Raw genomic sequence first — 24200 nt, forward strand, 5'->3', positions numbered from 1 at the left:
CCTCCCTTCCTCCCCCTTGGCAACCACAGGTCTGTTCTCTATGTTTGTGAGTCTGTTTCTGTTTTGTAGATAGGTTCATTTGTGTCATATTTTAGATTCCACATATAAGTGATATTATATGGTGTTTGTCTTTGTCTTTCTGACTTACTTCACGTTGTATGATAATCTCTAGTTGCATCTCAGTCTTAAATTTCTTGAGACTTGTTTTGTGGCCTAGCATGTCATCATCATACAGAATGTTCCATGTTCACTTGAAACAAATGGGTATCCTGCTGCTTTTGGATGAAATGTTCTCTATGTATCTGTTAGGTTCATTTAGTCACGTGTAATTTAAGGCCAGCGTTTCCTTACTGTTTTTCTGTCTAGATGATGTCCATTGATGTAAGTGGAGTGTTAAAGTCCCCTACTATTATTGTGTTACTGTCAGTTTCTCCCTTTATGTTTGTTAGTATTTTCTGTATGTATTTAGGTGCTCCTGTGTTGAGTACATAGATATTTACAATTGTTATATCTTCTTGTTGGCTTGATCCCTTTAGCATATAACATTCTTGTTTGTCTCTTTCGACAGTCTTTGTTTTACAGTCTGTTTTGTCTGATATAAGTATTGCTATCCCAGTTTCCTTTTTATTTCATTTGCATGGAATACCTTTTTCTATCCCTCACTTTCAGTCTGTGTGTGTCTTTAGATCTGAAGTGAGTCTCTTGTAGGCAGCATATATATGTTTTTTTTTTAATCCATTCAGCCACTTTGTCTTTTAATTGGAGCTTTTAATCCATTTACATTTGAAGTAATTACTGATAGGTATGTGCTTACTGCCATTTTATTCATTGTTTTTTGGGGGGGGTTCTGTAGTACTTTTTTGTTCCTTTTTTCTTTTGCTCTCTTCCCTTGTGATTTGATGACTACCTTTAACTGTTATGTTTGGATTCCTTTCTCTTTTCTGTGTATGTGTTGTTGGTTTTTGGTAACCATGAGGTTCATATTTGACAACCTATATATATGTGGTTATTTTAAGACGATTCCTGAAGTTTGAATGCATTCTAACTGCTTTACATTTTTAGTTTTGTTTCCCCCCACATCTGATGTTTTTGAGGTCATATTGTACGTTTTCGTTTTGTTTATCCCTTAACTGCTTATGTAGATATACATGATTTTACTACTTTCATCTTTTAGCCTTTCTACTAGCTTTATCAGTGGTTGATTTGCTATCTTTACTGTATGTTTACCTTTACCAATGAGATTTTTCCTTTCATAAGTTCCATATCTCTAGTTGTGGTCCTTTCTTTTCTACTTAGAGAAGTCCCTTTAACATTTCTTGTAAAGCTGTTTTAATGGTGCTGAACTCTTTTAGCTTTTGCTTGTCTGTAAATCTCTTTATCTCTCCTTCCAATCTGAAGGATACCCTTTCTGGGTAGAGTGTTCTTGGTTGTAGGTTTTTTCCTTTCATCACCTTGAATATATGGTGCCACTCCCTTCTGGCCTGCAAAGTTCTGCTGAAAAGTCCGTGGTAGCCTTATGGTAGCTCCCTTGTGGATAACTAGTTGCTGTCCCTTGTTGCTTTTAAAATTCTCTGTTTTTCTTTAATTTTTGCCATTTTAATTGTAATTAACCTCTTTAGATTCATCTTGTTTGGGACTCTATGGTTCCTGGACCTGGATATCTGTTTCCTTCCCCAGGTTAGGGAAGTTTTCAGCTACGATTTCTTCAAATAAGCTTTCTGCCCCTTTCTTTCTTTTCTCCTCCTGGGACTCCTGTATTGTGATTGTTAATATGCTTGATATTGTCCCAGAGGTCTCTTAAATTATACTCATTTTTTAAAATTCTGTTTTTTCTTCAGCTTGAGTGATTTCTGCTATTGTTTTCCAGACTGCTGATCTGTTCCTCCATATCATCTAATCCGTTGTCCCTTCTAGTTATATTTTTAATTTCAGTTATTCTATTTTTCAGCTCTGTTAGGTTCTTCTTCATATTTTCTAACTATTGAAATTTTATGTTCATTCATTCTTCTCCTGAGTTTGGTGAGCATCTTTATGATCATTACCTTGAACTCTTTATCTGGTAGATTGCTTATCTCCACTTTGTTTGTTCTTTTTATGAGGTTATGTCTTGTACCTTCATTTGGAACATATTCCTCTGTCTCCCCACTTTACCCAATTCTCTGTGTTTATTTCTGTGTGTTAGGTAGGTTGATTATGTTTCCTGTCTTGGAGAAATGGCCTTATTTAGGAGACCTCCTCTGGGGCCCCAGCAGCACACTCCTTTTTGGTCTCCAGAACCAGATGCTTTAGGGGCGTCCCCTATGTGGGTTGCATATACGTCCTTCTGTTGTGGTGGGGCCGATTACTGTGGGAGCACTGGTAGGCAGGGCTGGCCCCTGGCCTGGTTGGCTGTGAGGCCATGCCTTCTGTGGTGGCTGTAGGCCTACTAGAGGGTAGGGTAGCCTTCCTGTGAAGTTGGCTGCATGGTCTGGGGGGCTCAAGGCTGTTCCTGGCTTACTGGGGGTGAAGCTGGGTCCCCACTTGGCTGTCTTTCTGGCAGGCCAGGGGTAGGGTTTGGGGCCTGTGCCAGCCTGCTGGTGGGCAGGGCTGGGGCGCCAGCACTAACAGACTAGAGGAAAATTCCAAAGTGGTGTGTTCCAGTACCAGTGTTATTGGGGTAGAACAGACTCCCAAAAATAGCTGACCCAGGCTCCTTTCAAACTACTGCCTCAGTGTTGGGACACAGAGCATGTGACATTTTGCATGTGCCCTTGAGAGCAGAATCTTATTCCTGTATCCCTCTAGTTCTCCTGAACATAAACTCTGCTGGTTTTTCACAGCCAGACATTCTGGGGGCTCATCTTTCCAGTGCAAGACCCCTGGGCTGGGGACCCCATTTGGGGCTCAGACTCCTCGCTCCTTGTAGAGGACCTCTGTGCTTGTGATATTGCTTCCATTTGTGGGTTGCCAGCATGGGGGTGTGGGTCTCCACCTGTCCTACCCATCTCGTGTGGTTCCTTTTGTTTGTTTCTTTCTTTTAATTTTTAAAAAAATTTTTATTGGTGTATAGTTCCTGTACAATGTTGTGTTTCCACTGTACAGCAAAGTGAATCAGCAGTACGTATACATATATCCCCTCTTTTTTGGATTTCCTTCCCATTTAGGTCACCACAGAGCATTGAGTAGAGTTCCCTGTGCTAGACAATAGGTTCTCATTAGTTATCTATTTTATACATAGTTTCAATAGTGTATGTATGTCAATCCCAATCTCCCAATTCATCCCAGGCCCCCCCCCACCGCTTTCTGCCTTGGTATCCATACATTTGTTTTCTACGTCTGTGTCTCTATTTCTGCTTTGTAAATAAGATCGCCTATACCAGTTTTTTCAGATTCCACATATATGTGATAATAAACGATATTTGTTTTTCTCTTTCTGACTGACTTCTGTCACTCTGTATGACAGTCTCTAGGTCCATCCATGTCTCTACAAATGACCCAATTTCATTCCTTTTTATGGCTGAGTAATATTCCATTGTATATATGTATCATGTGCTTACTTCTTTATGTCTTTAGTTGTGGAAAATCTTTTCTGCTAGTGTTCAGGTCATTCTCATAGATAGTTGCTCTGTAACTAGTTGTAATTTTGGTGTGTCTATGGGAGGAGGTGAGTTCAGTGTCTTCCTACTTCACCACCTTGGCCACCTCCCCTACTCTTGAAATTTTATCTCAATTCTCTATTTGATTTGTCTTTATTTCTCTTTTATTTTCACTGGCAATACCTAGGAATTGAAGATTATGTAACTAAAATACCAAAAATGATTTTTCTTTTTTTTTTAAGATCTCTTTTTTAGTGACGTCTGCCTATTACCAGTGGTTGAACTGTTTGAAAGGATACATTATGAAACTACTTCTCCCTAGCAAAGCAAAGAACATGTAGGAGTCCTCAAATGACCTTTCCTGACAAACTAGAGAATGAAATTTGAAAGCATTCTGTGAGATTTTGGTCCAGCTTAGCTCCCATAACTGTTCATCTTTACCGTCCTTCAAAAATATATTAACTTCAGGACTTAAGACTTAAGAAAAATCCTGATGAAATTCTGAGAATTCCCAAAGGATTCTAAAAGGTAATTGTGAAGCATGGGAGGAAAGCAGTTAGGACATCCTCATCTTTTTCTTGAGTTTTAAGATGTTCTTGAGCCTCACTTTTTGAAAGTGTAGAGTATACAGAAGGAAGGAAGTAGGGTGAAGAGATTGCAGTAATAACTTGAAATATGCATATATGCTTAATGCCCACATGTAGGCCCCGGGCCTTTCTTATATCTTAATGAATATTTATCTAACATTCTAGACTGACAAATAGTTTTTAAAAAGCAGTACCTCTTGCAATTTCACTCATTTTTCCTCTGCATGTATTGTCCTATAAGCAGTAGTAATAATAAAATATGTAAGATTGGAAACCGGTTTTTTATTTTTTTAAAGCATATATAGATAGGGAAATTTTTTGGCCATAACTCACAGTGGCCTTTAAAGTTCCTCATAGTTTTTCATCTCCTTGTCCTCGTTCTTGTTCTTGGTGAGTTTATGTTGCTGGAAGTATGTATAGTTTATCTATCACACTGTGAGTGTTTAGCCAGTCTTCAAACTGAATTTATGCTGCTATTAAAAATGTGTGTTTAGGGACTTCCCTGGTGGCGCAGTGGTTAAGAATCTGCCTGCCAGTGCAGGGGACACAGGTTCGATCCCTGGTCCGGGAAGATTCCAAATGCCACGGAGCAGCTAAGCCTGTGCACGACAACTCCTGAGCCTGCGATCTAGAGCCCATGAGCCACAAATACTGAGCCCACGTGCCACAGCTACTGAAGCCCACGCGCCTAGAGCCCATGCTCCTCAACAAGAGAAGCCACTGCAATGAGAAGCCCGCGCACCACAACGAAGAGTAGCCCCCACCCACTGCAACTAGAGAAAGGCCGTGCACAGCAACAAAGACCAACGCAGCCAAAAATAAATAAATAAATTAATTAAAAAAACAAACAAACACAAGTGTGTTTAAGATGCTCTCATATTTTATAAAGTAACAGCGGAACATATGAATTCACTTCATCATGTTGCTCTAAGATAGAAAGAAAATTCAGACTGTGTTACAAACCAAAGGAAAATAACCCTCTGTTTCTTCTAAAGTTAAAATAATAGATTTGTTCATTTGTCCTAGGGTATGCCCAGTATGCATGTATAATAAATAATAAAAGGCTTATGCCAGGTAAGTTGGAATTTTGGAACAAAAGAGATGTAACTGATTCATCTGTACTTCTTTTGTATTATCAAACCAACTCTAATATATTAAATTTTAGCAAAACTTCAGTTCTGCTACATTAGGTACATTTGGACCTTTAAATCCCTGCTGTAATTAAAGCTAATTCTTTATGTTATGTATGTTGACTTGATAATTGGCTCAACGTTCAAAAAGAAAATTCAGGTTTAGTTGTATTCTCTAGGCCTGCACTGTTCAGCCAGCTCCATCTGGCTATTGAATACTTGAAATGTAGCTAATCCTAATTAAGATGCTTTCTAAGTGTAAACTGCACTCAATTTTGAAGACTTAGTACAGAAAATCCATGTAAAATATTTTGGTAATTTTTATATTGATTAAATGTTAATTTTATATATAATTAATAATATTTTGTAAGTACTGGGTTAGATAAAATGAATTTCACTGGTTTCTTTTAACCTTTTTAATGGCCCTACTAGACAATTTTAAAGTATAAATATAACTTGCATTTTATTTTTGACAGCATTGTTCTAGGCTGTCACATGTCCAAGCAATATGTGATGAGGGCCTGGACTGGGACAGTTAAGACACTGAAAATAGATAAGGAGAGAAAATTGGGATAAATTTCAAACAGAGTCTATAGCACTTGGTAGTTGATTTCAAGTGGTGGTTAAGGAGATGTCAAAGACTTATGATTTGGATAAGTGGATGGTAATATCATTAACCAGGAAAGGGAACATGAGAGGAAGAGGCAGTAGAGATAATAGCTATTGTTATTTCACTGTACATATATCTTCACTAATTCATTGAAACATGTAGCATTAAATACAAGATGGTCATGTTTAAGAGTCTTCTCTCCTGTTCCCACCTCTTTCCAGAATTTGAATTCAGAAGATCAAAAAACATCAAGTATTGAACATATAAGCTGCAGTGAGGGAGAAGATTTTGCAAATGTGAAAAAGAAGGCCAAAATAGACATTCATTACAAAAAGAGTCCCCCCAAATATACTGTTCCAGTTAGCGCAAAGACTGTAGAATCTCCTCTTAATGAAAACATTTATAATTCGGCTTCATTTAAAGATGAGAAAATCATAGAGACTGATAGTGAGCCCGAAGAAGGTGAAATTACAGACTCTCAGACCGAGGACAGTTATGATGAAGACATTACCAGTGAAGACAATGTAACTGCAGAAGATACTGAAGATGAAGGTGAGTTAATGGCCATTATTTAATTTCACATAAATAACCAAGTATGGTCATTGTAAAAGTGCAAAACAGTTAAAAGTGTTAGTAACCCATATAATATATCTACCAAAAAGTGAGCTGATTGTTTTAAAGAGATTAATGACATTATTAAAAATTATAACTGCTTGGTTATTTTTCAAGAGTAGGATGTGAATAAATGACTAGTACTTGGATCCTGAAGTTTGATTGCATTGTATGGCTTAGTCAGTAGAACACAAAACCAAGTTACCTACTTTCTAATCCTAAAGTAGGTACAAAGTCTATTTTAGTGGATTAGATAATTGTCCACTTTTGTAATTGAGGGATGGAAAGCAGTTGCCTTTAAAAAGAGTAGTCCATGAATTCAGCTTACATAGGTATTACGGTAAATCTAATATTTATTTTACTTGAGGATATAAAGATATACTTTTAAAACTCAGGATTTCATATTGGTGTATATGAGCTTATTTTGTTCTTAATGGAATTTCCTCTTATTTTTTCTTAAAAAGGGCAGACTCAGTTTTTCTAACTTAATGTAAAAATGCTTTTTTGAGATACTTTCAAATTCCAAGACCTTAAAAAAGAGAGAGTTGATTATTTTATAATTGTGATAGGTGCTGAATATCTTTAGGTTGATCTTTTTATAAATTTATTTATTTTTGGCCACATTGCACGGCATGTGGGATCTTAGTTCCCTGACTGGGGATCGAGCCTGTGCCCCCCTGCAGTGGAAGTGTGGAGTCTTAACCACTGGACCGCCAGGGAAGTCCCATAGGTTGATCATTTTAAATTGGTAACATTGTTAAACCTTACTTACTGTGTATGTGATATAGCAGAATTTAAGAATGTTGTTTTAAACAGAATGAAGATTTTATCAATATATTTTTACTTTATGTATGCCTCCTACTCATCCCTATACATTTCTAATTTTTTCCCATAGCATTTGAATTAATATGTACACATTTCCTTCTTTGGCAGATGAAGAAAAAATTTGGCCCCCATGTATTAGAGTAATTGTAATTAGATCACCTGTGTTGCAGACAGGATCACTTTTTATCATTACAGCTGTAAATCCTGCTACAATTGGAAGGTAAAAATGTTTAATGTTATTATATTTGTGTATTTGTCTTATTCCAGTGGACTGTACTTTTCCTGAGCAGTTAATCATTAAATATGCATGGTACTTGTTGAATTGGCAAAAAGTGACATCCATGTCCCTCCCTTTTCCACTCAAAAAATATTCTGACACTTACCTTTTGTCACCTGCTTTTGGAAGACAATTGGAGATATAACCTCATTATCCCTAAAGGGGACTACCTAGGTAAAGAGATAAAATCTTGGTGATATGATACCTTCCACAGAGGTTTTTGTCATTTTCTTATCTTTTGTATTGCTTTTTTTAGGTTTAAATTACTTAAACCCACTGTTGACCTCCTCTGATTCTTTTCCTTTACCCCTTTGTAATTCAGCCAGCTTGGTAGAGAGGTAGGTTTTAATCATGAGTAGGATAATTTCCTTTCTTCCCAACTGGAAAGGTAATGTATCTTTAATTCAGGTTCCATGCCGATATCTTAATTTTAAATTCTTAGAAATAGTATACTTTTTTTACATGTAGTAATAGAAGTGGAAACAGTCAACAGGTCTGGAAAAAGTGATTGACATTAGTACAAAGGATATTTTATCTCACTGGATGTTTACTAGCCTGTGACAGATGTACCAAAGAGTAAAAGTAATTCTGGAACCTTCTTTCAAACAGGAAATTAGAGTAGCATTATGGAAACCAGATTTAGTGTGATAGAGAGACTTACATTTTAACATTATCTTTTAAAACAAAAAAACTTATCTTTAAAAAAATTCTTTAAGTGCTACATTTATGTATGCTTCAAAAATAATTAAAGGCATTTTACTTAACTCTGCAGAGAAAAAGATATGGAGCATACTCTCCGAATCCCTGAAGTTGGTGTCAGTAAGGTAAGCTCTTTGATTTTTCAGTTACAGCCCCCTAGATGTGATTTTGTAAATCATCATTATGGCAGAAAGCTTAGGATTTTTCCCATTAAAAAGAAAGGTTAATAGTCAATATAGTAATGGTAATGAAAGCAATGCAGATTTGTTTATTCCACTGCTTGAGAAAATAAAAATCCTCTTTCACAATTTGGATGAGCTAAAATTATGTTTAATTTTTAACAGTCTGGTGCAGGAGTAGAAAATGTGGATTAATTTAAGTATTACAGTAATACCCATTTAACAAATATTTATTGAATGAAATAAATATGCTAGATATTATAGCAGTTCAAAAATAAATCAGACCTGGATTCAGGCTACTTTAGTGCATAGTTACTTTGAGTCCAGGGTATTTTCCAACTCAAGAACAATCTATCCTCTATCATCCAAGGCTTTCCATTTATAGCTTTTCCTAGTTGCGTCTCTAATGGTTTCAGGAAAAAGAGTAGTCGGGTTTTTCAAAACAAACAATAAGAACAGTTGCAGCTTAAGTTACAAGGTTTAGCTACCAAAACTCTCATTTATCTTTTTTCTTTACTATATTTTCTGTACTTTTCCCCCCTCCCTTTTCTGACTGTTACCTTTTTTCTTTTTTTTTTTGACCTTTCATCATCCACATTTTGTTTCTATTTAATGGACTATAATATAATTCTAACATATGTATTTTTTGTGATTTTTGTCTTTTTGGAATGAAATTTGTTTTCCCATTATTAGTTTGAAAGTCTAGTTATTTTTACTTTGTACTCATTCAGAGGGAAGGAAATCCCCGTAATCCTAACTCTGACCAAGTTATCTTTCTTTTTTACCTTCTTATGACCCTTGATTCTTCTGCCTCCAAAGAAAACCCAATCTGTAACTTAAGTAGCAAAGACGTCCTTCTCCCACTTCAGTCTAAAATGTAGGTAGTTCTCTGGTGGCATTTCTGCTTTTTCTTTTAAACAAACATGTCCACTGGTGGGATAGATGATTTGTTAGCTGTGTGAAATCAGTTTGACAATATATATCACACATATCCAGGTATATGAAAAAATTAAATTAAAAAAAACCCCACATACTTCATATTAATATTAGGGGGAAAACAGAAATGAATATTTAACGAATGGATAGGAAAGGACCTTCTAAGTTTAAAAAAAAGGAAAAAAATCACAGAGGACAAGGTAATACTGAATAATTTAAGTTTGAAGTTCTTTATTTGTTAAATAAATTTAAAAGGCAGACTAGGACAGTCAGATCTGATAAAATATATATCCTTTATATTTTAAAAGCTCATACAAATTCATTTTTTCAAACCACACTGTGGGTAAATGAGAGAAGGACATAAGTAATTCACAGTAGAGGAAATATGGTTAATATGTGAAAACCATTCAATATTTGTAGTAATTTAAGAAGTACAAATGAGACCAAGATGTCAGTTTTCATTCATCCTATTTATTAAATATCATTCCTGTTGAGAGCATAATTTAGAAAGCTCTTTGGAATAAGGTTTCAGGTCAAAAGACTTGAAACTATTTAAACTCTTCGATATAGTTATGATTCTAAACAACCCAATTGAAAGAAATGTACGAAGGACATGAGAAAATTTACAGAAGAGGAAACCCAAATGGCTAATAAATATAAGAAAAGCTTTCAGTCTCAGCAGTAATAAGGAAAATGCAAATTAAAATCACAGTGATGAGATTAATTTCACACCTGTTACGTTTGCAAAAACTAAAAATTCTGACAATACAAAGTGTTGTTTAAGAGTACATGGAACAACAAGAATTCTTATAGATTGGTGTGGAATATAAATTGGTCCAACCACTTTGGAAAATGATAATGGCAGTATCAAAGTTTAAGGTTTGCATATACTGTGGCTTAGCAGTTTCATTCCTAAGTGTATATCCCAGAGAAACCCTCGTATTGTCCACAAGAAGGGTGCATGTACAAGAATGTTCATAGAAGCATTTTGAAAAATAGTAAAACCTTGGAAAAAACCTGGATGTCGGCATCAGAAGAATGTGTAGAACTATGTAGAACACGTAGTGGTACAGCCATACAATGGATTACCATTCAGCAAAGTAGCACAACTATGCACAACAGCTAGATATACTTCACAACATAATATTAAGCCAAAGAAGCAAGATAAAAGAAATATATACTCTTAGCATAAATTTGTCAGAACTCATCAAACTGTACATTTAAGAACTATGAATTTCCTGTCTATAAACTGTCTCAATAAAAAATTCATAGTGTGATTCCTATTTATATCAAGTTCCAAACAAGACAAAATAAACAATTTTTATGGATATATACATATATGGTAAAAGTATAAAGAGATACATCATGATTAAATAAACATCAAACCTCTGAAAGAAAGGGTGGAGGATAGAGTGAAGTACACGTCAATGGATAATAATTTATTTTCTTTTAAGTATCTGAGGCAAATATAACAAAATTTATTAAAGCTGGATCATGGGTAGACATTTTTCAGTATATTCTTTTGTATGTTTGAACAATTTTATAAGTTTATACTTACGAAAATTTTTAAGAACTTTATTGAGATATAGTCTACATACTGTATATTGTTTACCCATTGGAAGTGTGTAATTCAGAGGATTTTAGTGTATTCACAGTTGTGTAACCATCACCACAGTCAATTTTAGAACATTTTGATCACCATGAAAAGAAACATCATACTCAATAGTGATCACTCCCCATTTCCACCTGACCTCCACACCCCTAGGCAACCACCAGTCTACTTTCTGTCTCTGTGGATTTGCCTGTTCTGCACATTTCATATAAATGGAATCGTATAATATGTAGTCTTTTGTAACTTTTTTTTTTTTAACATCTTTATTGGAGTATAACTGCTTTGCAGTGTTGTGTTAGTTTCTGCTGTATAACAGAGTAAATCAGCTATATGCATATGTATATCCCCATATCCCCTCCCTCTTGTGCCTGTCTCCCACCCTCCCTATCCCACCCCTTTAGGTCGTCACAAAGCACCGAGCCGATCTCCCTGTGCTATGCAGCTGCTTCCCACTAGCTGTCAGTTTTACGTTTGCTAGCGTATATATATCAATGCTACTCTCTCACTTCGTCCCAGCTTACCTTTCCCCGTGTGCTCAACTCCATTCTCTACGTCTGTGTCTTTATTCCTATCCTGACCTTAGGTTCATCAGAACCATTTTCTTTTTTTTTTTTTTTAGATTCCATGTATATGTGTTAGCATACGGTATTTGTTTTTCTCCTTCTGACTTCACTCTGTATGATAGACTCTAGGTCCATCCACCTCACTACAGATAACTCAATTTCATTTCTTTTTATGGCTGAGTAATATTCCATTGTATATATATGCCACATCTTCTTTATCCATTCATCTGTAGATGGACACTTAGGTTGCTTCCATGTCCTGGCTATTGTAAATAGAGCTGCAGTGAACACTGTGGTACATGACTCTTTTTGAATTATGGTTTTCTCAGGGTATATGCCCAGTAGTGGGATTGCTGGGTCATATGATAGTTCTATTTTTAGTTTTTTAAGGAACCTCCATACTGTTCTCCATAGTGGATGTATCAATTTACATTGCCACCAACAGTGTAAGAGCGTTCCCTTTTCTCCACACCCTTTCCACCATTTAGTGTTTGTAGATTTTTGATGATGGCCATTCTGACCGGTGTGAGGTGATACCTCATTGCAGTTTTGATTTGCATTTCTCTAATGATTAGTGATGTTGAGCATCCTTTCATGTGTTTGTTGGCAATCTGTATATCTTCTTTGGAGAAATGTCTATTTAGGTCTTCTGCCCATTTTTGGATTGGGTTGTTTGTTTTTTTGATATTGAGCTGCATGAGCTGCTTGTAAATTTTGGAGATTAGTCCTTTGTCAGTTGCTTCATTTGCAAATATTTTCTCCCATTCTGAGGGTTGTCTTTTTGTCTTGTTTATGGTTTCCATTGCTGTGCAAAACTTTTAAGTTTCTTTAGGTCCCCTTTGTTTATTTTTGTTTTTATTTCCATTTCTCTAGGAGGTGGTTCAAAAAGGATCTTGCTGTGATTTATGTCATAGAGTGTTCTGCCCATGTTTTCCTCTAAGAGTTTTATAGTGCCTGGCCTTACATTTAGGTCATTAATCCGTTACGAGTTTATTTTTGTGTATGGTGTTAGGGAGTATTCTAATTTCATGCTTTTACATGTAGCTGTCCAGTTTTCCCAGCACCACTTATTGAAGAGGCTGTCTTTTCTCCATGTATATTCTTGCCTCCTTTATCAAAGATAAGGTGACCATATGTGCGTGGGTTTATCTCTGGGCTTTCTATCCTGTTCCATTGATCTATATTTCTGTTTTTGTGCCAGTACCATACTGTCTTGATTACTGTAGCTTTGTGGTATACTCTGAAGTCAGGGAGTCTGATTCCTCCAGCTCCATTTTTCTTTCTCACAATTGTTTTGTCTATTCGGAGTCTTTTGCGTTTCCATACAAATTGTGCAATTTTTTGTTCTAGTTCTGTGAAAAATGCCATTGGTAGTTTGATAGGGATTGCATTGAATCTGTAGATTGCTTTGGGTAGTATAGTGTTGATTCTTCCAATCCAAGAACATGGTATATCTCTCCATCTGGTTGTACCATCTTTAATTTCTTTCATCAGTGTCTTATAGTTTTCTACATACAGGTCTTTGGTCTCCTTAGGTAGGTTTATTCCTCAGTATTTTATTCTTTTTGTTGCGATGGTAAATGGGAGTGTTTCCTTAATTTCTCTTTCAGATTTTTCATCATTAGTGTATGGGAATGCAAGAGATTTCTCTGCATTAATTTTGTACCCTCCTACATTACCAAATTCATTGATTAGCTCTAGTAGTTTTCTGGTAGCATCTTTAGGATTCTCTATGTATAGTATCATGTCATCTGCAAGCAGTGACAGCTTTACTTCTTCTTTTCTGATTTGGATTCCTTTTATTTCTTTTTCTTCTCTGATTGCTGTGGCTAAAACTTCCAAAACTATGTTGAATAATAGTGGTGAGAGTGGGCCACCTTGTCGTGTTCCTGATCTTAGTGGAAGTGGTTTCAGTTTTTCACCATTGAGAATGATGTTGGCTGTGGGTTTGTCATATATGGCCTTTATTATGTTGACGTAGGTTCCCTCTATGCCTACTTTCTGGCATATCATAAATGGGTGTTGAATTTTGTTGAAAGCTTTTTCTGCATCTATTGAGATTATCGTATGGTTTTTATCATTCAGTTTGTTAATACTGTGTGTCACACTGATTGATTTGCATATACTGAAGAATCCTTGCATTCCTGGAATAAACCCCACTTGACCATGGTGTATGATCCTTTTAATGTGCTGTTGGATTCTGTTTGCTAGTATTTTGTTGAGGAATTTTTGCACCTATGTTCATCAGTGATATTGGCCTGTAGTTTTCTTCCTTTGTGACAAATTTGTCTGGTTTTGCTATCAGGGTGATGGTGGCCTTGTCAAATGAGTTTGGCAGTGTTCCCCCCTCTGCTATATTTTGGAAGAGTTTGAGAAGGATAGGTGTTGGCTCTTCTCTAAATGTTCGATAGAATTTGCCTGAGAAGCCATCTAGTCCTGGGCCTTTGTTTGTTGGAAGATTTTTAATCACAGTTTCGATTGGTCTATTTATATTTTCTATTTCTTCCTGGTTCAGTCTCGGAAGGTTGTGCTTTTCTAAGAATTTGTCCATTTCTTCTAGGTTGTCCATTTTATTGGCATATAGTTGTTTGTAGTAATCTCTCATGATCCTTTGTATTTCTGCAGTGTCAGTTGTTACTTCTCCTTTTTCATTTCTAATTCTGTTGTTTTGAGTCTTCTCCCTTTTTTTCTTGATGAGTGTGGCTAATGGTTTATCAATTTTGCTTATCTTCTCAAAGAACCAACTTTTAGTTTTATTTATCTCTGCTATCGTTTCCTTCATTTCTTTTTCATTTATTTCTGATCTGATCTTTATGATTTCTTTCCTTCTGCTAACTTTGGGGTTATTTTGTTCTTCTTTCTCAAATTGCTTTAGGTGTAAGGTTAGGTTGTTTATTTGAGATGTTTCTTGAGGTAGGATTGTATTGCTATAAACTTCCCTCTTAGAACTGCTTTTGCTGCATCCCATAGGTTTTGGGTCGTCGTGTTTTCATTGTCATTTGTTTCTAGGTAATTTTCTATTTCCTCTTTGATCTCTTCAGTGATCTCTTGGTTATTTAGTAGCGTATTGTTTAGCCTCCATATGTTTGTATTTTTTACAGTATTTTTCCTGTAATTGATATCTAGTCTCAATAGTGTTGTGGTCGGAACAGTTACTTGATACGATTTCAATTTTCTTAAATTTACCAAGGCTTGATTTGTGACCCAAGATATGGTCTATCCTGGAGAATGTTTCATGAGCCCTTGAGAAGAAAGTGTATTCTGTTGTTTTTGGATAGAATGTCCTATAAATATCAATTAAGTCCATCTTGTCTAATGTGTCATTTAAAGCTTGTGTTTCCTTATTTATTTTCATTTTGGATGATCTGTCCATTGGTGAAGGTGGGGTGTTAAAATCCCCTACTATTATTGTGTTACTGTCGATTTCCCCTTTTATGGCTGTTAGCATTTGCTTTATGTGTTGAGGTGCTCCTGTGTTGGGGCATAAATATTTACAGTTGTTATATCTTCTTCTTGGATTGATATTTTGATCATTATGTAGTGTCCTTCTTTGTCTCTTGTAATAGTCTTTATTTTAGAGTCTATTTTGTCTGATATGAGAATTGCTACTCCAGCTTTCTTTTGATTTCCATTTGCATGGAATATCTTCTTCCATCCCCTCGCTTTCAGTCTGTATGTGTCCCTAGGTCTGAAGTGGGTCTCTTGTAGACAGCATATGTACGGGTCTTGTTTTTGTATCCATTCAGCCAGTCTGTGTCTTTTGGTTGGAGCATTTAATCCATTTACATTTAAGGTAATTATCAATATGTATGTTCCTATTACCATTTTCTTAATTGTTTTGAGTTTGTTTTTGTAGGTCTTTTCCTTCTCTTGTGTTTCCTTCCTAGAGAAGTTCCTTTAGCATTTGTTGTAAAGCTGGTTTGGTGGTGCTGAATGCTGTTAACTTTTGCTTGTCTGTAAACATTTTAATTTCTCCGTCAAATCTGAATGAGGTCCTTGCTGGGTAGAGTAATCTTGTTTGTAGATTTTTCCTTTTCAGCACTTTAAATATGTCCTGCCACTCCCTTCTGGCTTGCAGAGTTTCTGCTGAAAGATCACCTGTTAACCTTATGGTGATTCTCTTGTATGTTATTTGTTGCTTTTCCCTTGCTGCTTTTAATATTTTTTCTTTGTATTTATTTAATTAATTAATTAATTTATTTATTTATTTATTTTTTAATTTATGGCTGTGTTGGGTCTTCGTTTCTGTGCGAGGGCTTTCTCCAGTTGTGGCAAGCGGGGGCCACTCTTCATTGCGGTGCGCGGGCCTCTCACTATCGCGGCCTCTCTTGTTGCGGAGCACAGGCTCCAGACGCGCAGGCTCAGTAATTGCGGCTCATGAGCCCAGTTGCTCCGTGGCATGTGGGATCTTCCCAGACCAGGGCACAAACCCATGTCCCCTGCATTGGCAGACAGATTCTCAACCACTGCGCCACCAGGGAAGCCCTGTATTTATTTTTTGATAGTTTGATTAATATGTGTCTCTGTGTGTTTCTCTTTGGGTTTATCCTGTATGGTACTCTCTGTGCTTCCTGGACTTGATTGACTATTTCCTTTCCCATGTTAGGGAAGTGTTCAACTATAATCTCTTCCAATATTTTCTCACACCCTTTCTTTTTCTCTTCTTCTTCTGGGACCCCTGTAATTTGGATGTTGGTGCGTTTAATGTTGTCCCAGATGTCTCTGAGACTGTCCTCAATTCTTTTCATTCTTTTTTCTTTTTTTCTGCTCCCTGGCAGTTTTTTCCACCATTTATCTTCCAGCTCACTTATCCGTTATTTTGTTATTGAATACTTCTAGAGTCTTTTTAATTTCAGTAATTGTGTTGTTCATCATTGTTTGTTTGCTCTTTAGTTTTTCTAGATCCTTGTTAAATGTTTCTTGTATTTTCACCATTCTGTTTTCGAGATTTTGGATCATCTTTACTGTCATTACTCTGAATTCTTTTTCAGGTAGGTTGCTTATTTCATCGTCATTTATTTGGTCTTGTAGGTCTTTACCTGCTTCTTCGTCTGTAACATACTCTTTTGTCGTTTCTTTTTTTTTTTTTTTTTTTTTTTTTGATTTGTTGGTGCTGTATTCCTGTCTTACTGGTTGTTTGCCCTGAGATGTCCAGTACTGGAGTTTGCAGGCAGTTGGATAAAGCTGGGTCTTGGTGCTGAGATGAGGACCTCTGGGAGGCCTCACTCCAATTGATATTCCCTGGGGTCTGAGGTTCTCTGTTAGTCCAGCGGTTTGGACTCGGAGCTCCCACCACAGGAGCTCGGACCTGATCTCCAGCCTGGAAACCAAGATCCTGCAAGCTTTGTGGCATGGTAAAAAAAAAAGAAAGAAAAAAAGGAGCAGTACAGTCTCAAAGAATAAAAAACAAAATTGAATTAGAAAGATAAAAATTATATTAGGAAAAAGAAAACTATATTGAAACAACTGCAACAAGGCAAAATAAAACCACAACAGAAAAAAAGAGAAAAAAGGGGGGAGGGCAGGGAACAAGCCAAAAGGAGAGAACAATAACAGTATAAAGAATAAAATAAAATTAGAAAAATAAAAAATCTATTAGGAAAAATAAAAATATAAAAGAACAACAATGAATCAACAAGATAAAACAGAACCCGAATCTAAAAGAGAAAAAAGAAAAAAATGCACCTTGGCTATGGGGGCAGAGTTTAGACTGGGGTGGAAGAGACAGGGGTGAGATTTAGGGTGGGGCGGGACCTAGGCAGGTGGGGGGTGACATTTGAGCATGGGGCGGGACCTAGGTGGCCATGTTCAGGCATTGGGCGGGGCCTCTGCTTAGGACCTGCACTGAAGGGGAGAGGCAACATGTCAAAAGGAGGGCCTCTGGAGTGTGGAGTTCTGGAGTTTGGAGGTAGGGCCCTGAGTGAGGGTGTGAGGGTGGGGATTAGGCCAAGTGTTGGAGGGTGTCTCTGAATGCAGAGGTGGGACCCTGGGTGGGGGGGTGGGGACGGGGCTTGGGTTCTGCGAGGCAGGAGGGAGGCTCTGAGGGCAGAGGATTAGGCCTGGGAGCCCAACAGGCTCCCTGGTGCCTAAGTGGACAGGGAAAGCACTGGCCCCGTTCCCTTCTGTTCTTTTGTGGCCCTCCCCCACTGTCTCCCCCAGGGTCTCCCCGACCACTGGATCCCGAACCGTGGGTGGGTCCCACTGGGTGTAGGAACTCCTCCCCTTCCTAGCCACCCCTCAGGGGTGCTGTCCCTTAGGTCCGGCCTTTACTTTTGCTCCCCCTTCCCTCTCTCCCACTTCCTCAGGACCTGTGGAGCTGGAGGGGGCCTCGGTGGGCAGAGGATCAGGCCTGGGATCTGAACAGGTTCCTGGGGGCCCAAGTGGGCAGGGGAAACCTGGCCACACTCCCTTTTGATCCTCTGCCCTCCCAGTGGTTCCCCAATTTCCCCCTTTGGGCGTGGGATCCCTTCCCGTCCCCCAGCCACCCCTTAGGGGCGCCAGTCCCGTCCCGCCTCCACTTCACTCCCCCCACGCCCCACATCCTACCCAGTTGCTGGGGTTTCCTCCCGTCCCCTTAGGTGTCCGTTGTCCCCCACCGGTGCCTGCTAGGTGCCCTAGTTGTGCGGAGACGCGAATTCCCCGTCCTGGTACGCTATCTTGACTCCGCCCCTGTAACTAGCATTTTTACTTATTTAGCATGTTTTCAAGATTCATCCATGTTGTAGCATATGTCAGTACTTCATTTCTTTTTATTGCCAAATATTCCATTGTTCAGATACAGATATTTTATCTGTTCATCAGCTGATGGACATTTGAATTGTTTCCACTTTTTGGTTATTAAGAATAATGCTGCTGTGAACATTCCACGTACAGGTTTTTGTTTGGAGGTATGTTTTCATTTCTCTTGATGCCTACCTCAGAGTAGAATTGTTGAATCGTATGGTAACTGTCTGTTTAACATTTTGAGGAACTGTCAGACCCCCCACAAAGCAGCTGCACCATTTTACATTCCCACCAGCAATGTATTGTTTATGAAATTTAAATATTTCTGCAGCTCTATATCCAGTTAAATACACATGTATTGAGTACCTGCCCAATATATGTGAGGTACTGTATTATGTACTAAGTGGTAAGAAAATTGTAAACTAAATGTAAGCAATAGGGACTTCCCTGGTGGTCCAGTGGTAGAGAATCCACCTTCCAGTGCAGGGGATGTGGGTTCGATCCCTGGTTGGGGAACTAAGATCCCACATTCTGCGCGGCAGCTAAGCCCGAGCGCCTCAACAAGAGAGCCCACGTGCTGCAAACTACAGTGCCCACAGCGCTCTGGAGCCTGCGCACCAGAACTAGAGAGAAAACCCACACGCCACAACTAGAGAGAAGCCCACACGCCAAAACGAAAGATCTGCGTGCCTCAAGGAAGATCCTGCATGCTGCAGCTAAGACCTGACGCAGCCAAATAAATTAATTAATTAATTAAATAAAAATAAATAAATGTAAGCGATAATTGTAAGCAGTACAGTGACATTCACATATACGGAAACTTTGTGTAATTTAATTGTTATATAAACAAAGTGCTGTGGAACAGAAGGGAGTGATTAGTTCTGAGTATTGAAAATTTGGAAAAAACAGAAGTCGGCCTTGAATGTTTCAAATCACCTTTCGTATTAAGAATTTTTAATAACATGAACAAATATATTAGGTGAAAAAATTATTTCAAATTATATATATAGTATAATCTCAACTATATTATAAAAGTAGAAAAGATAGGACACATACTAAATTATTAATGGTAATTATAGGTGGAATTATAGGTGACTTCTTCTCCTGTAGCCTTCTCATTTCTACCAGAAGCATTATTACACTTTTGTATTCTGAAAAAAATGTATTAAAAATAATAAAAGTTAAATTATTAAGAGACTAAAGTTCATTGCATCTTATCATAGAGAAATTATCTATGGTTTAAAGAAAAGTATAGTACTTTATAATTACCTGGTTTCTTTTTTTTAAGTTTCATGCAGAAATTTATTTTGACCACGACTTACAAAGTTATGTCCTTGTGGATCAAGGCAGTCAAAATGGTACAATTGTTAATGGAAAACAGATTCTTCAAGTGAGTATATACTTATTAATTAAATACTTGCACATTATTTTAAAAAACTGAAATGAAACTTTTTATCCCTCAGGGCCATAGTTATTATACATATCATTTAGTTCAGATTGGTATTCACCCAAATGTGTTAACATGGAAGGGAATTCTTAGAAAGGGCTAAAAAATGTATACAGTAAGTGGATACTTAACTGTTGAGTTTTGACTTCTAATTATGTACCTGTGCCTTATATTTAGAAATAAATGCATTTTAAAGCTATTCAGAGTAAATGTTCTTACAGCAACTTTAGGGGCCATCCTTTGTGTGTGTGTGTGTGTGTGTGTGTGTGTGTGTGTTTAAACTTTTAAAGGAAATGTTGTTAAACTGGAAACTCCTTGAAGGCAGGGACTATGTCTATTCAGTTAACTCTTCTATCCCAACATGTAGCAAAGTGTTTTAGCACATAATAAGATAATATATGGAAGGGAGGGAGGGAGGTCTTATTCTTAGTCTATAGGAATCAAAAATGAGATAAAACTGAATTATCAAGAGAGGACGGAAAAAGGGAAATACGATGCACTTATCTCCTTAACACTTCATCATTTTGACTGTGATGATTATTCATTTTGGTAATAGACTGTTTGAAGTTTGAGTTGGGTATTTCTGTGATAGGATTGGGCATGGAGATGGGGAGATGAGTGGATTTTGATAATATAAAAATTAGAGGGCTTCCCTGGTAGCACAGTGGTTAAGAATCTGCCTGCCAGTGCAGGGCACAGGGCTTCGAGCCCTGGTCCCGGAAGATCCCACGTGCCGCAGAGCAACTAAACCTGCGAGCCACAACTACTGAGCCCATGTGCCACAACTAGTGAAGCCCATGCGCTTAGAGCCTGTGCTCTGCAATAAGAGAAGCCACTGCAATGAGAAGCCCATGCACCACAACGAAGAGTAACCCCTGCTCGCTGCAACTAGAGAAAGCCCACGGCTGGCAACGAAGACCCAATGCAGCCAAAAATAAATAATAATAAATAAAATAAATATTAAAAAAAAAATTAGAAGTTGCTCGGTTCAGCTGTCATCTTCTCGACTAGTAGAATATTATGCATCACCTTCAAGTTTTGTGGAAATGTGTGTGCATATGTCTATCTCATTGAGAACAATCTCAATTTTTTTTTTTATAATCAGACATTACTTACAGTAGACATAAATAAAATAACCATATGTAACTCTCTTGGGTTTGGTTTTGTAATTTTTTTCTCCTTTAGCCCAAAACTAAATGTGACCCTTACGTACTTGAGCATGGAGATGAAGTGAAGATTGGAGAGACTGTGTTGTCCTTTCACATTCACCCTGGCAGTGATACCTGTGATGGCTGTGAACCAGGGCAGGTTAGAGCTCACCTTCGTCTTGATAAGAAAGATGAACCTTTTGGTATGTGAAACATACTGTTGATGGGCATGGTAGCTTTTTAATTCACTGCATGTTCTAAAAAAGTATCAGTTAGTTACCAGCTTCATATCTAATTGATATAATACTCTATTGAGATACATTTATAGTTAAGTGAATATTATCAAATGAGACTAAGAAATGACATGTATTTGAAATTTGAGACCTAGACTAGTAGATTATGATTGTAGTTGGTTTTTCTGTGTAATAATTTAGTTGTACTATTACAGCATTAGGTTACTTTATGACCAGGAATGATAATCATTAGCTCTGTTTTTGCTAATCCAGTCTATAGGCTTTTGAAGCATCGCTGCAGTGGTAGCTAAATGTACTTCAAAGGAGTAATTGTGACATAAATAGAGATTGGTTTCCGTTTAACATCTATTTACTGATATAAAAAGTCACCCTCAGTTAAACTCTGATGTAAAATAGTAACATAGAAAATAATAGGCCAAGGTATTAAGATTTATTGGTTGATATATTTGCTTTCCTACTTGTAGTTTGTTTGATATATTATCTGTGTATATACCATTACTTTCTATAATAAATAATATTGTAAAATGTTGCTATCTTATTTAAAACCCACTCATCTAAGGCTTTAAAAATTGGAAGATACTGTTAACTAGTAAGAAGTAATTTTTTTCACACCATTTGTTTCCTTTAAATTCCAACTATACATGTTCATTATGTATTTTCTGTTTTCTCGTACTACGTTATGAAGATGAGCATGGCACATTACCCAGTAACGTGAATCTCGGGTTCGGTTATTTTTCTTTTGCACAAGCTTATGTTCCTTTGGAAAATTCACAATATTTCTGCATTTGGGTTTCTATTACAGTAACCATATTGAAAAATTAAGATGTTCAGTGTTTCTTTCAGTATCTAAAACATTCCTATAATCTTTGAGTTTTGGTTTACTTTCCAAGTAGACTTAATTACCAAAATGCTGAAAGGACATCATCACAACCTAAGATCCTTTTATATTAATTTATTTGAACTTTTTGTTAATCTGCAGATGGGATACTAGTACTATTAGTTTTTCATTATTAAATAAACAGTATTATATCAGATTTAGTGTTTTGTTTTGTTTTTTTTTAAACCAAACTCAATTTTTCCTTTTAGTTGGTCCAACTCTAAGTAAGGAGGAAAAAGAGTTGGAAAGGAGAAAAGAATTAAAGAAAATACGAGTAAAATATGGTTTGCAGGTAAGGGAGTTAAATATTGTTACATGTGTTAAACTGTGCATCTGGTTTTGTATAAAACTGCCTGTAGATAAGCATAGTCCATTTTTATATATAAAACGAGAGCTATTTAGAATGATTCTGAGATTTGTGTAATTCCTGTTAGTTGTTTACTGTTTACCTCAACAACCGTTGAGGTTGGAGTAGGAAAGTGATGATAATACCCTATATTGGAATAGCCATTTCTAGTTTTTAAAAAACTTGCATTAAAATGATACCCTTGAAAAACACAGTTGGAGGACTAATACTGCCTGATTTCAAGACTTATTATAAACTACAGCAATAAAGACAGTATAGTACTGGCAAAAAGATAAACAAATATGTTGATGGAACAGAATAATGAGTTCAGAAATAGACCCAATATAGATAGATACATAGATAAATGTGTATATGTGTGTGTGTGTGTGTGTGTGTGTGTGTGTGTGTGTGTATGATTTTCAGCGAAGGCATGAAGGCAATTTGGTGGAAAGAGGATGGTCTTTTTTCAGCAATCAGTGCTGGAACAATTAGATAGCCATATACAACAACAACAACCTTGATCCCCACCTCATAACATATTAAAATGAGCTCAAAATGGACTATACATATAAATTTAAAACTTAAAACTATAAAATTTCTAGAAGCAAACCTTAAAAAAAAAGTCAAAGATTTGTTAAGGTATCTAACACTAAAAGCACTATCCATAAAAGCACAAATTGTACTTCCTCCAAAACTTCTGTTCTTCCAAAGACACGATTAAGAGAATGAAAAGATAAGCCACAGACTGGGAAAAATATTCGCAAATCATATATCTGATAAAAATCATGTATCTTATACCTAGAGTATATAAAGAACTCTGAAAACTCAATAAGGGAAAACAACTTAATTTAAAAATGAGCAAAAGATTTGAATAGACACTTCACCAAAGCAGGTGACAAATACACACATGAAAAGATGTTCAGTATTATTAGTCATTGGGGAATTGCAATTTAAAACCAGTTAAAAAGACTGACCATACTAAGTGTTGGTGGGCATGTGGAGGAACTGGAACTCTCATACACTGCTGGTGAAAATATAAATGGTGTGATTGCTTTGGAGAAGAGTTTAGTACTTTGTCTAAAAGTTAAATATACACCTACTGTATTATTCACCATTCTACTTCAAAGTATTTCATTTCTATCCAAGAGAAATGAATGCACATGTTCATACAAAAACTAGTGAACAAATGGTCACAGCAGCTTTTTTTCTAATAGCCAAAAACTATCATAAATGGATAAACTATGTTAACTCTGTATGGTCAAACATTCTAGCAATAAAAAAGCATAAGCTATTGATACAGACTACAACATGGATGAATCTCAAAATGATTGTGCTGAGTGAAAGAGCCAGACAAAAAGAGTACAGTTGACTGTTGAAAAACCCGGGGATTAGGTGTGCTGACTCTCACCTTGGTTGAAAAATCTGCATATAGCTGGTACTGAGCCCTCTATGTCTACAGTTCTGTATACCTGGGGTTCTGCATCCACAGATTCAACCAATTGCAGATCGTGTAGTACTGTAGTATTTACCACTGAAAAAAAATCTATATATAAGTGGATCCACGGAGTTCAAACCCATGTTGTTCAAAGATCAACTCAACCATACTATATATTCGATTCTATAAAATTCTAGGAAAGTTTCATAAGTGTATACGAATCTCAAAAGTAACTGTGCACTTTATGTGTAATTTATTGTATGTTAATTATACCTCAGTAAGGCAGTTTAAAAAAATTACCATTTAATCCTATAAGTAGACCAGGAAAGTAATTAATATTGCCAGTTTACATTAGAGAAACTAGA

At 36.7% G+C, this 24200-nt stretch overlaps 1 protein-coding gene across 2 annotated transcripts in view; it reads left to right on the forward strand.

Annotated features, from left to right (window-relative positions):
- AGGF1 (angiogenic factor with G-patch and FHA domains 1) overlaps window positions 1–24200 on the forward strand; it is a 46559-nt gene that overhangs the window by 15327 nt on the left and 7032 nt on the right. For both annotated transcript variants that reach the window (XM_007175886.2, XM_007175885.2), the window contains exons 6-11: window positions 6124–6454; window positions 7448–7559; window positions 8389–8440; window positions 19617–19718; window positions 20961–21126; window positions 22264–22346. In XM_007175886.2, the coding sequence (XP_007175948.1) occupies window positions 6124–6454; window positions 7448–7559; window positions 8389–8440; window positions 19617–19718; window positions 20961–21126; window positions 22264–22346 (846 nt within the window). The remainder of the gene's footprint in view (window positions 1–6123; window positions 6455–7447; window positions 7560–8388; window positions 8441–19616; window positions 19719–20960; window positions 21127–22263; window positions 22347–24200) is intronic.

This window comes from Balaenoptera acutorostrata, chromosome 2, assembly GCF_949987535.1.
Source record: "Balaenoptera acutorostrata chromosome 2, mBalAcu1.1, whole genome shotgun sequence".
Taxonomy (NCBI): Eukaryota; Metazoa; Chordata; class Mammalia; order Artiodactyla; family Balaenopteridae; genus Balaenoptera; species Balaenoptera acutorostrata.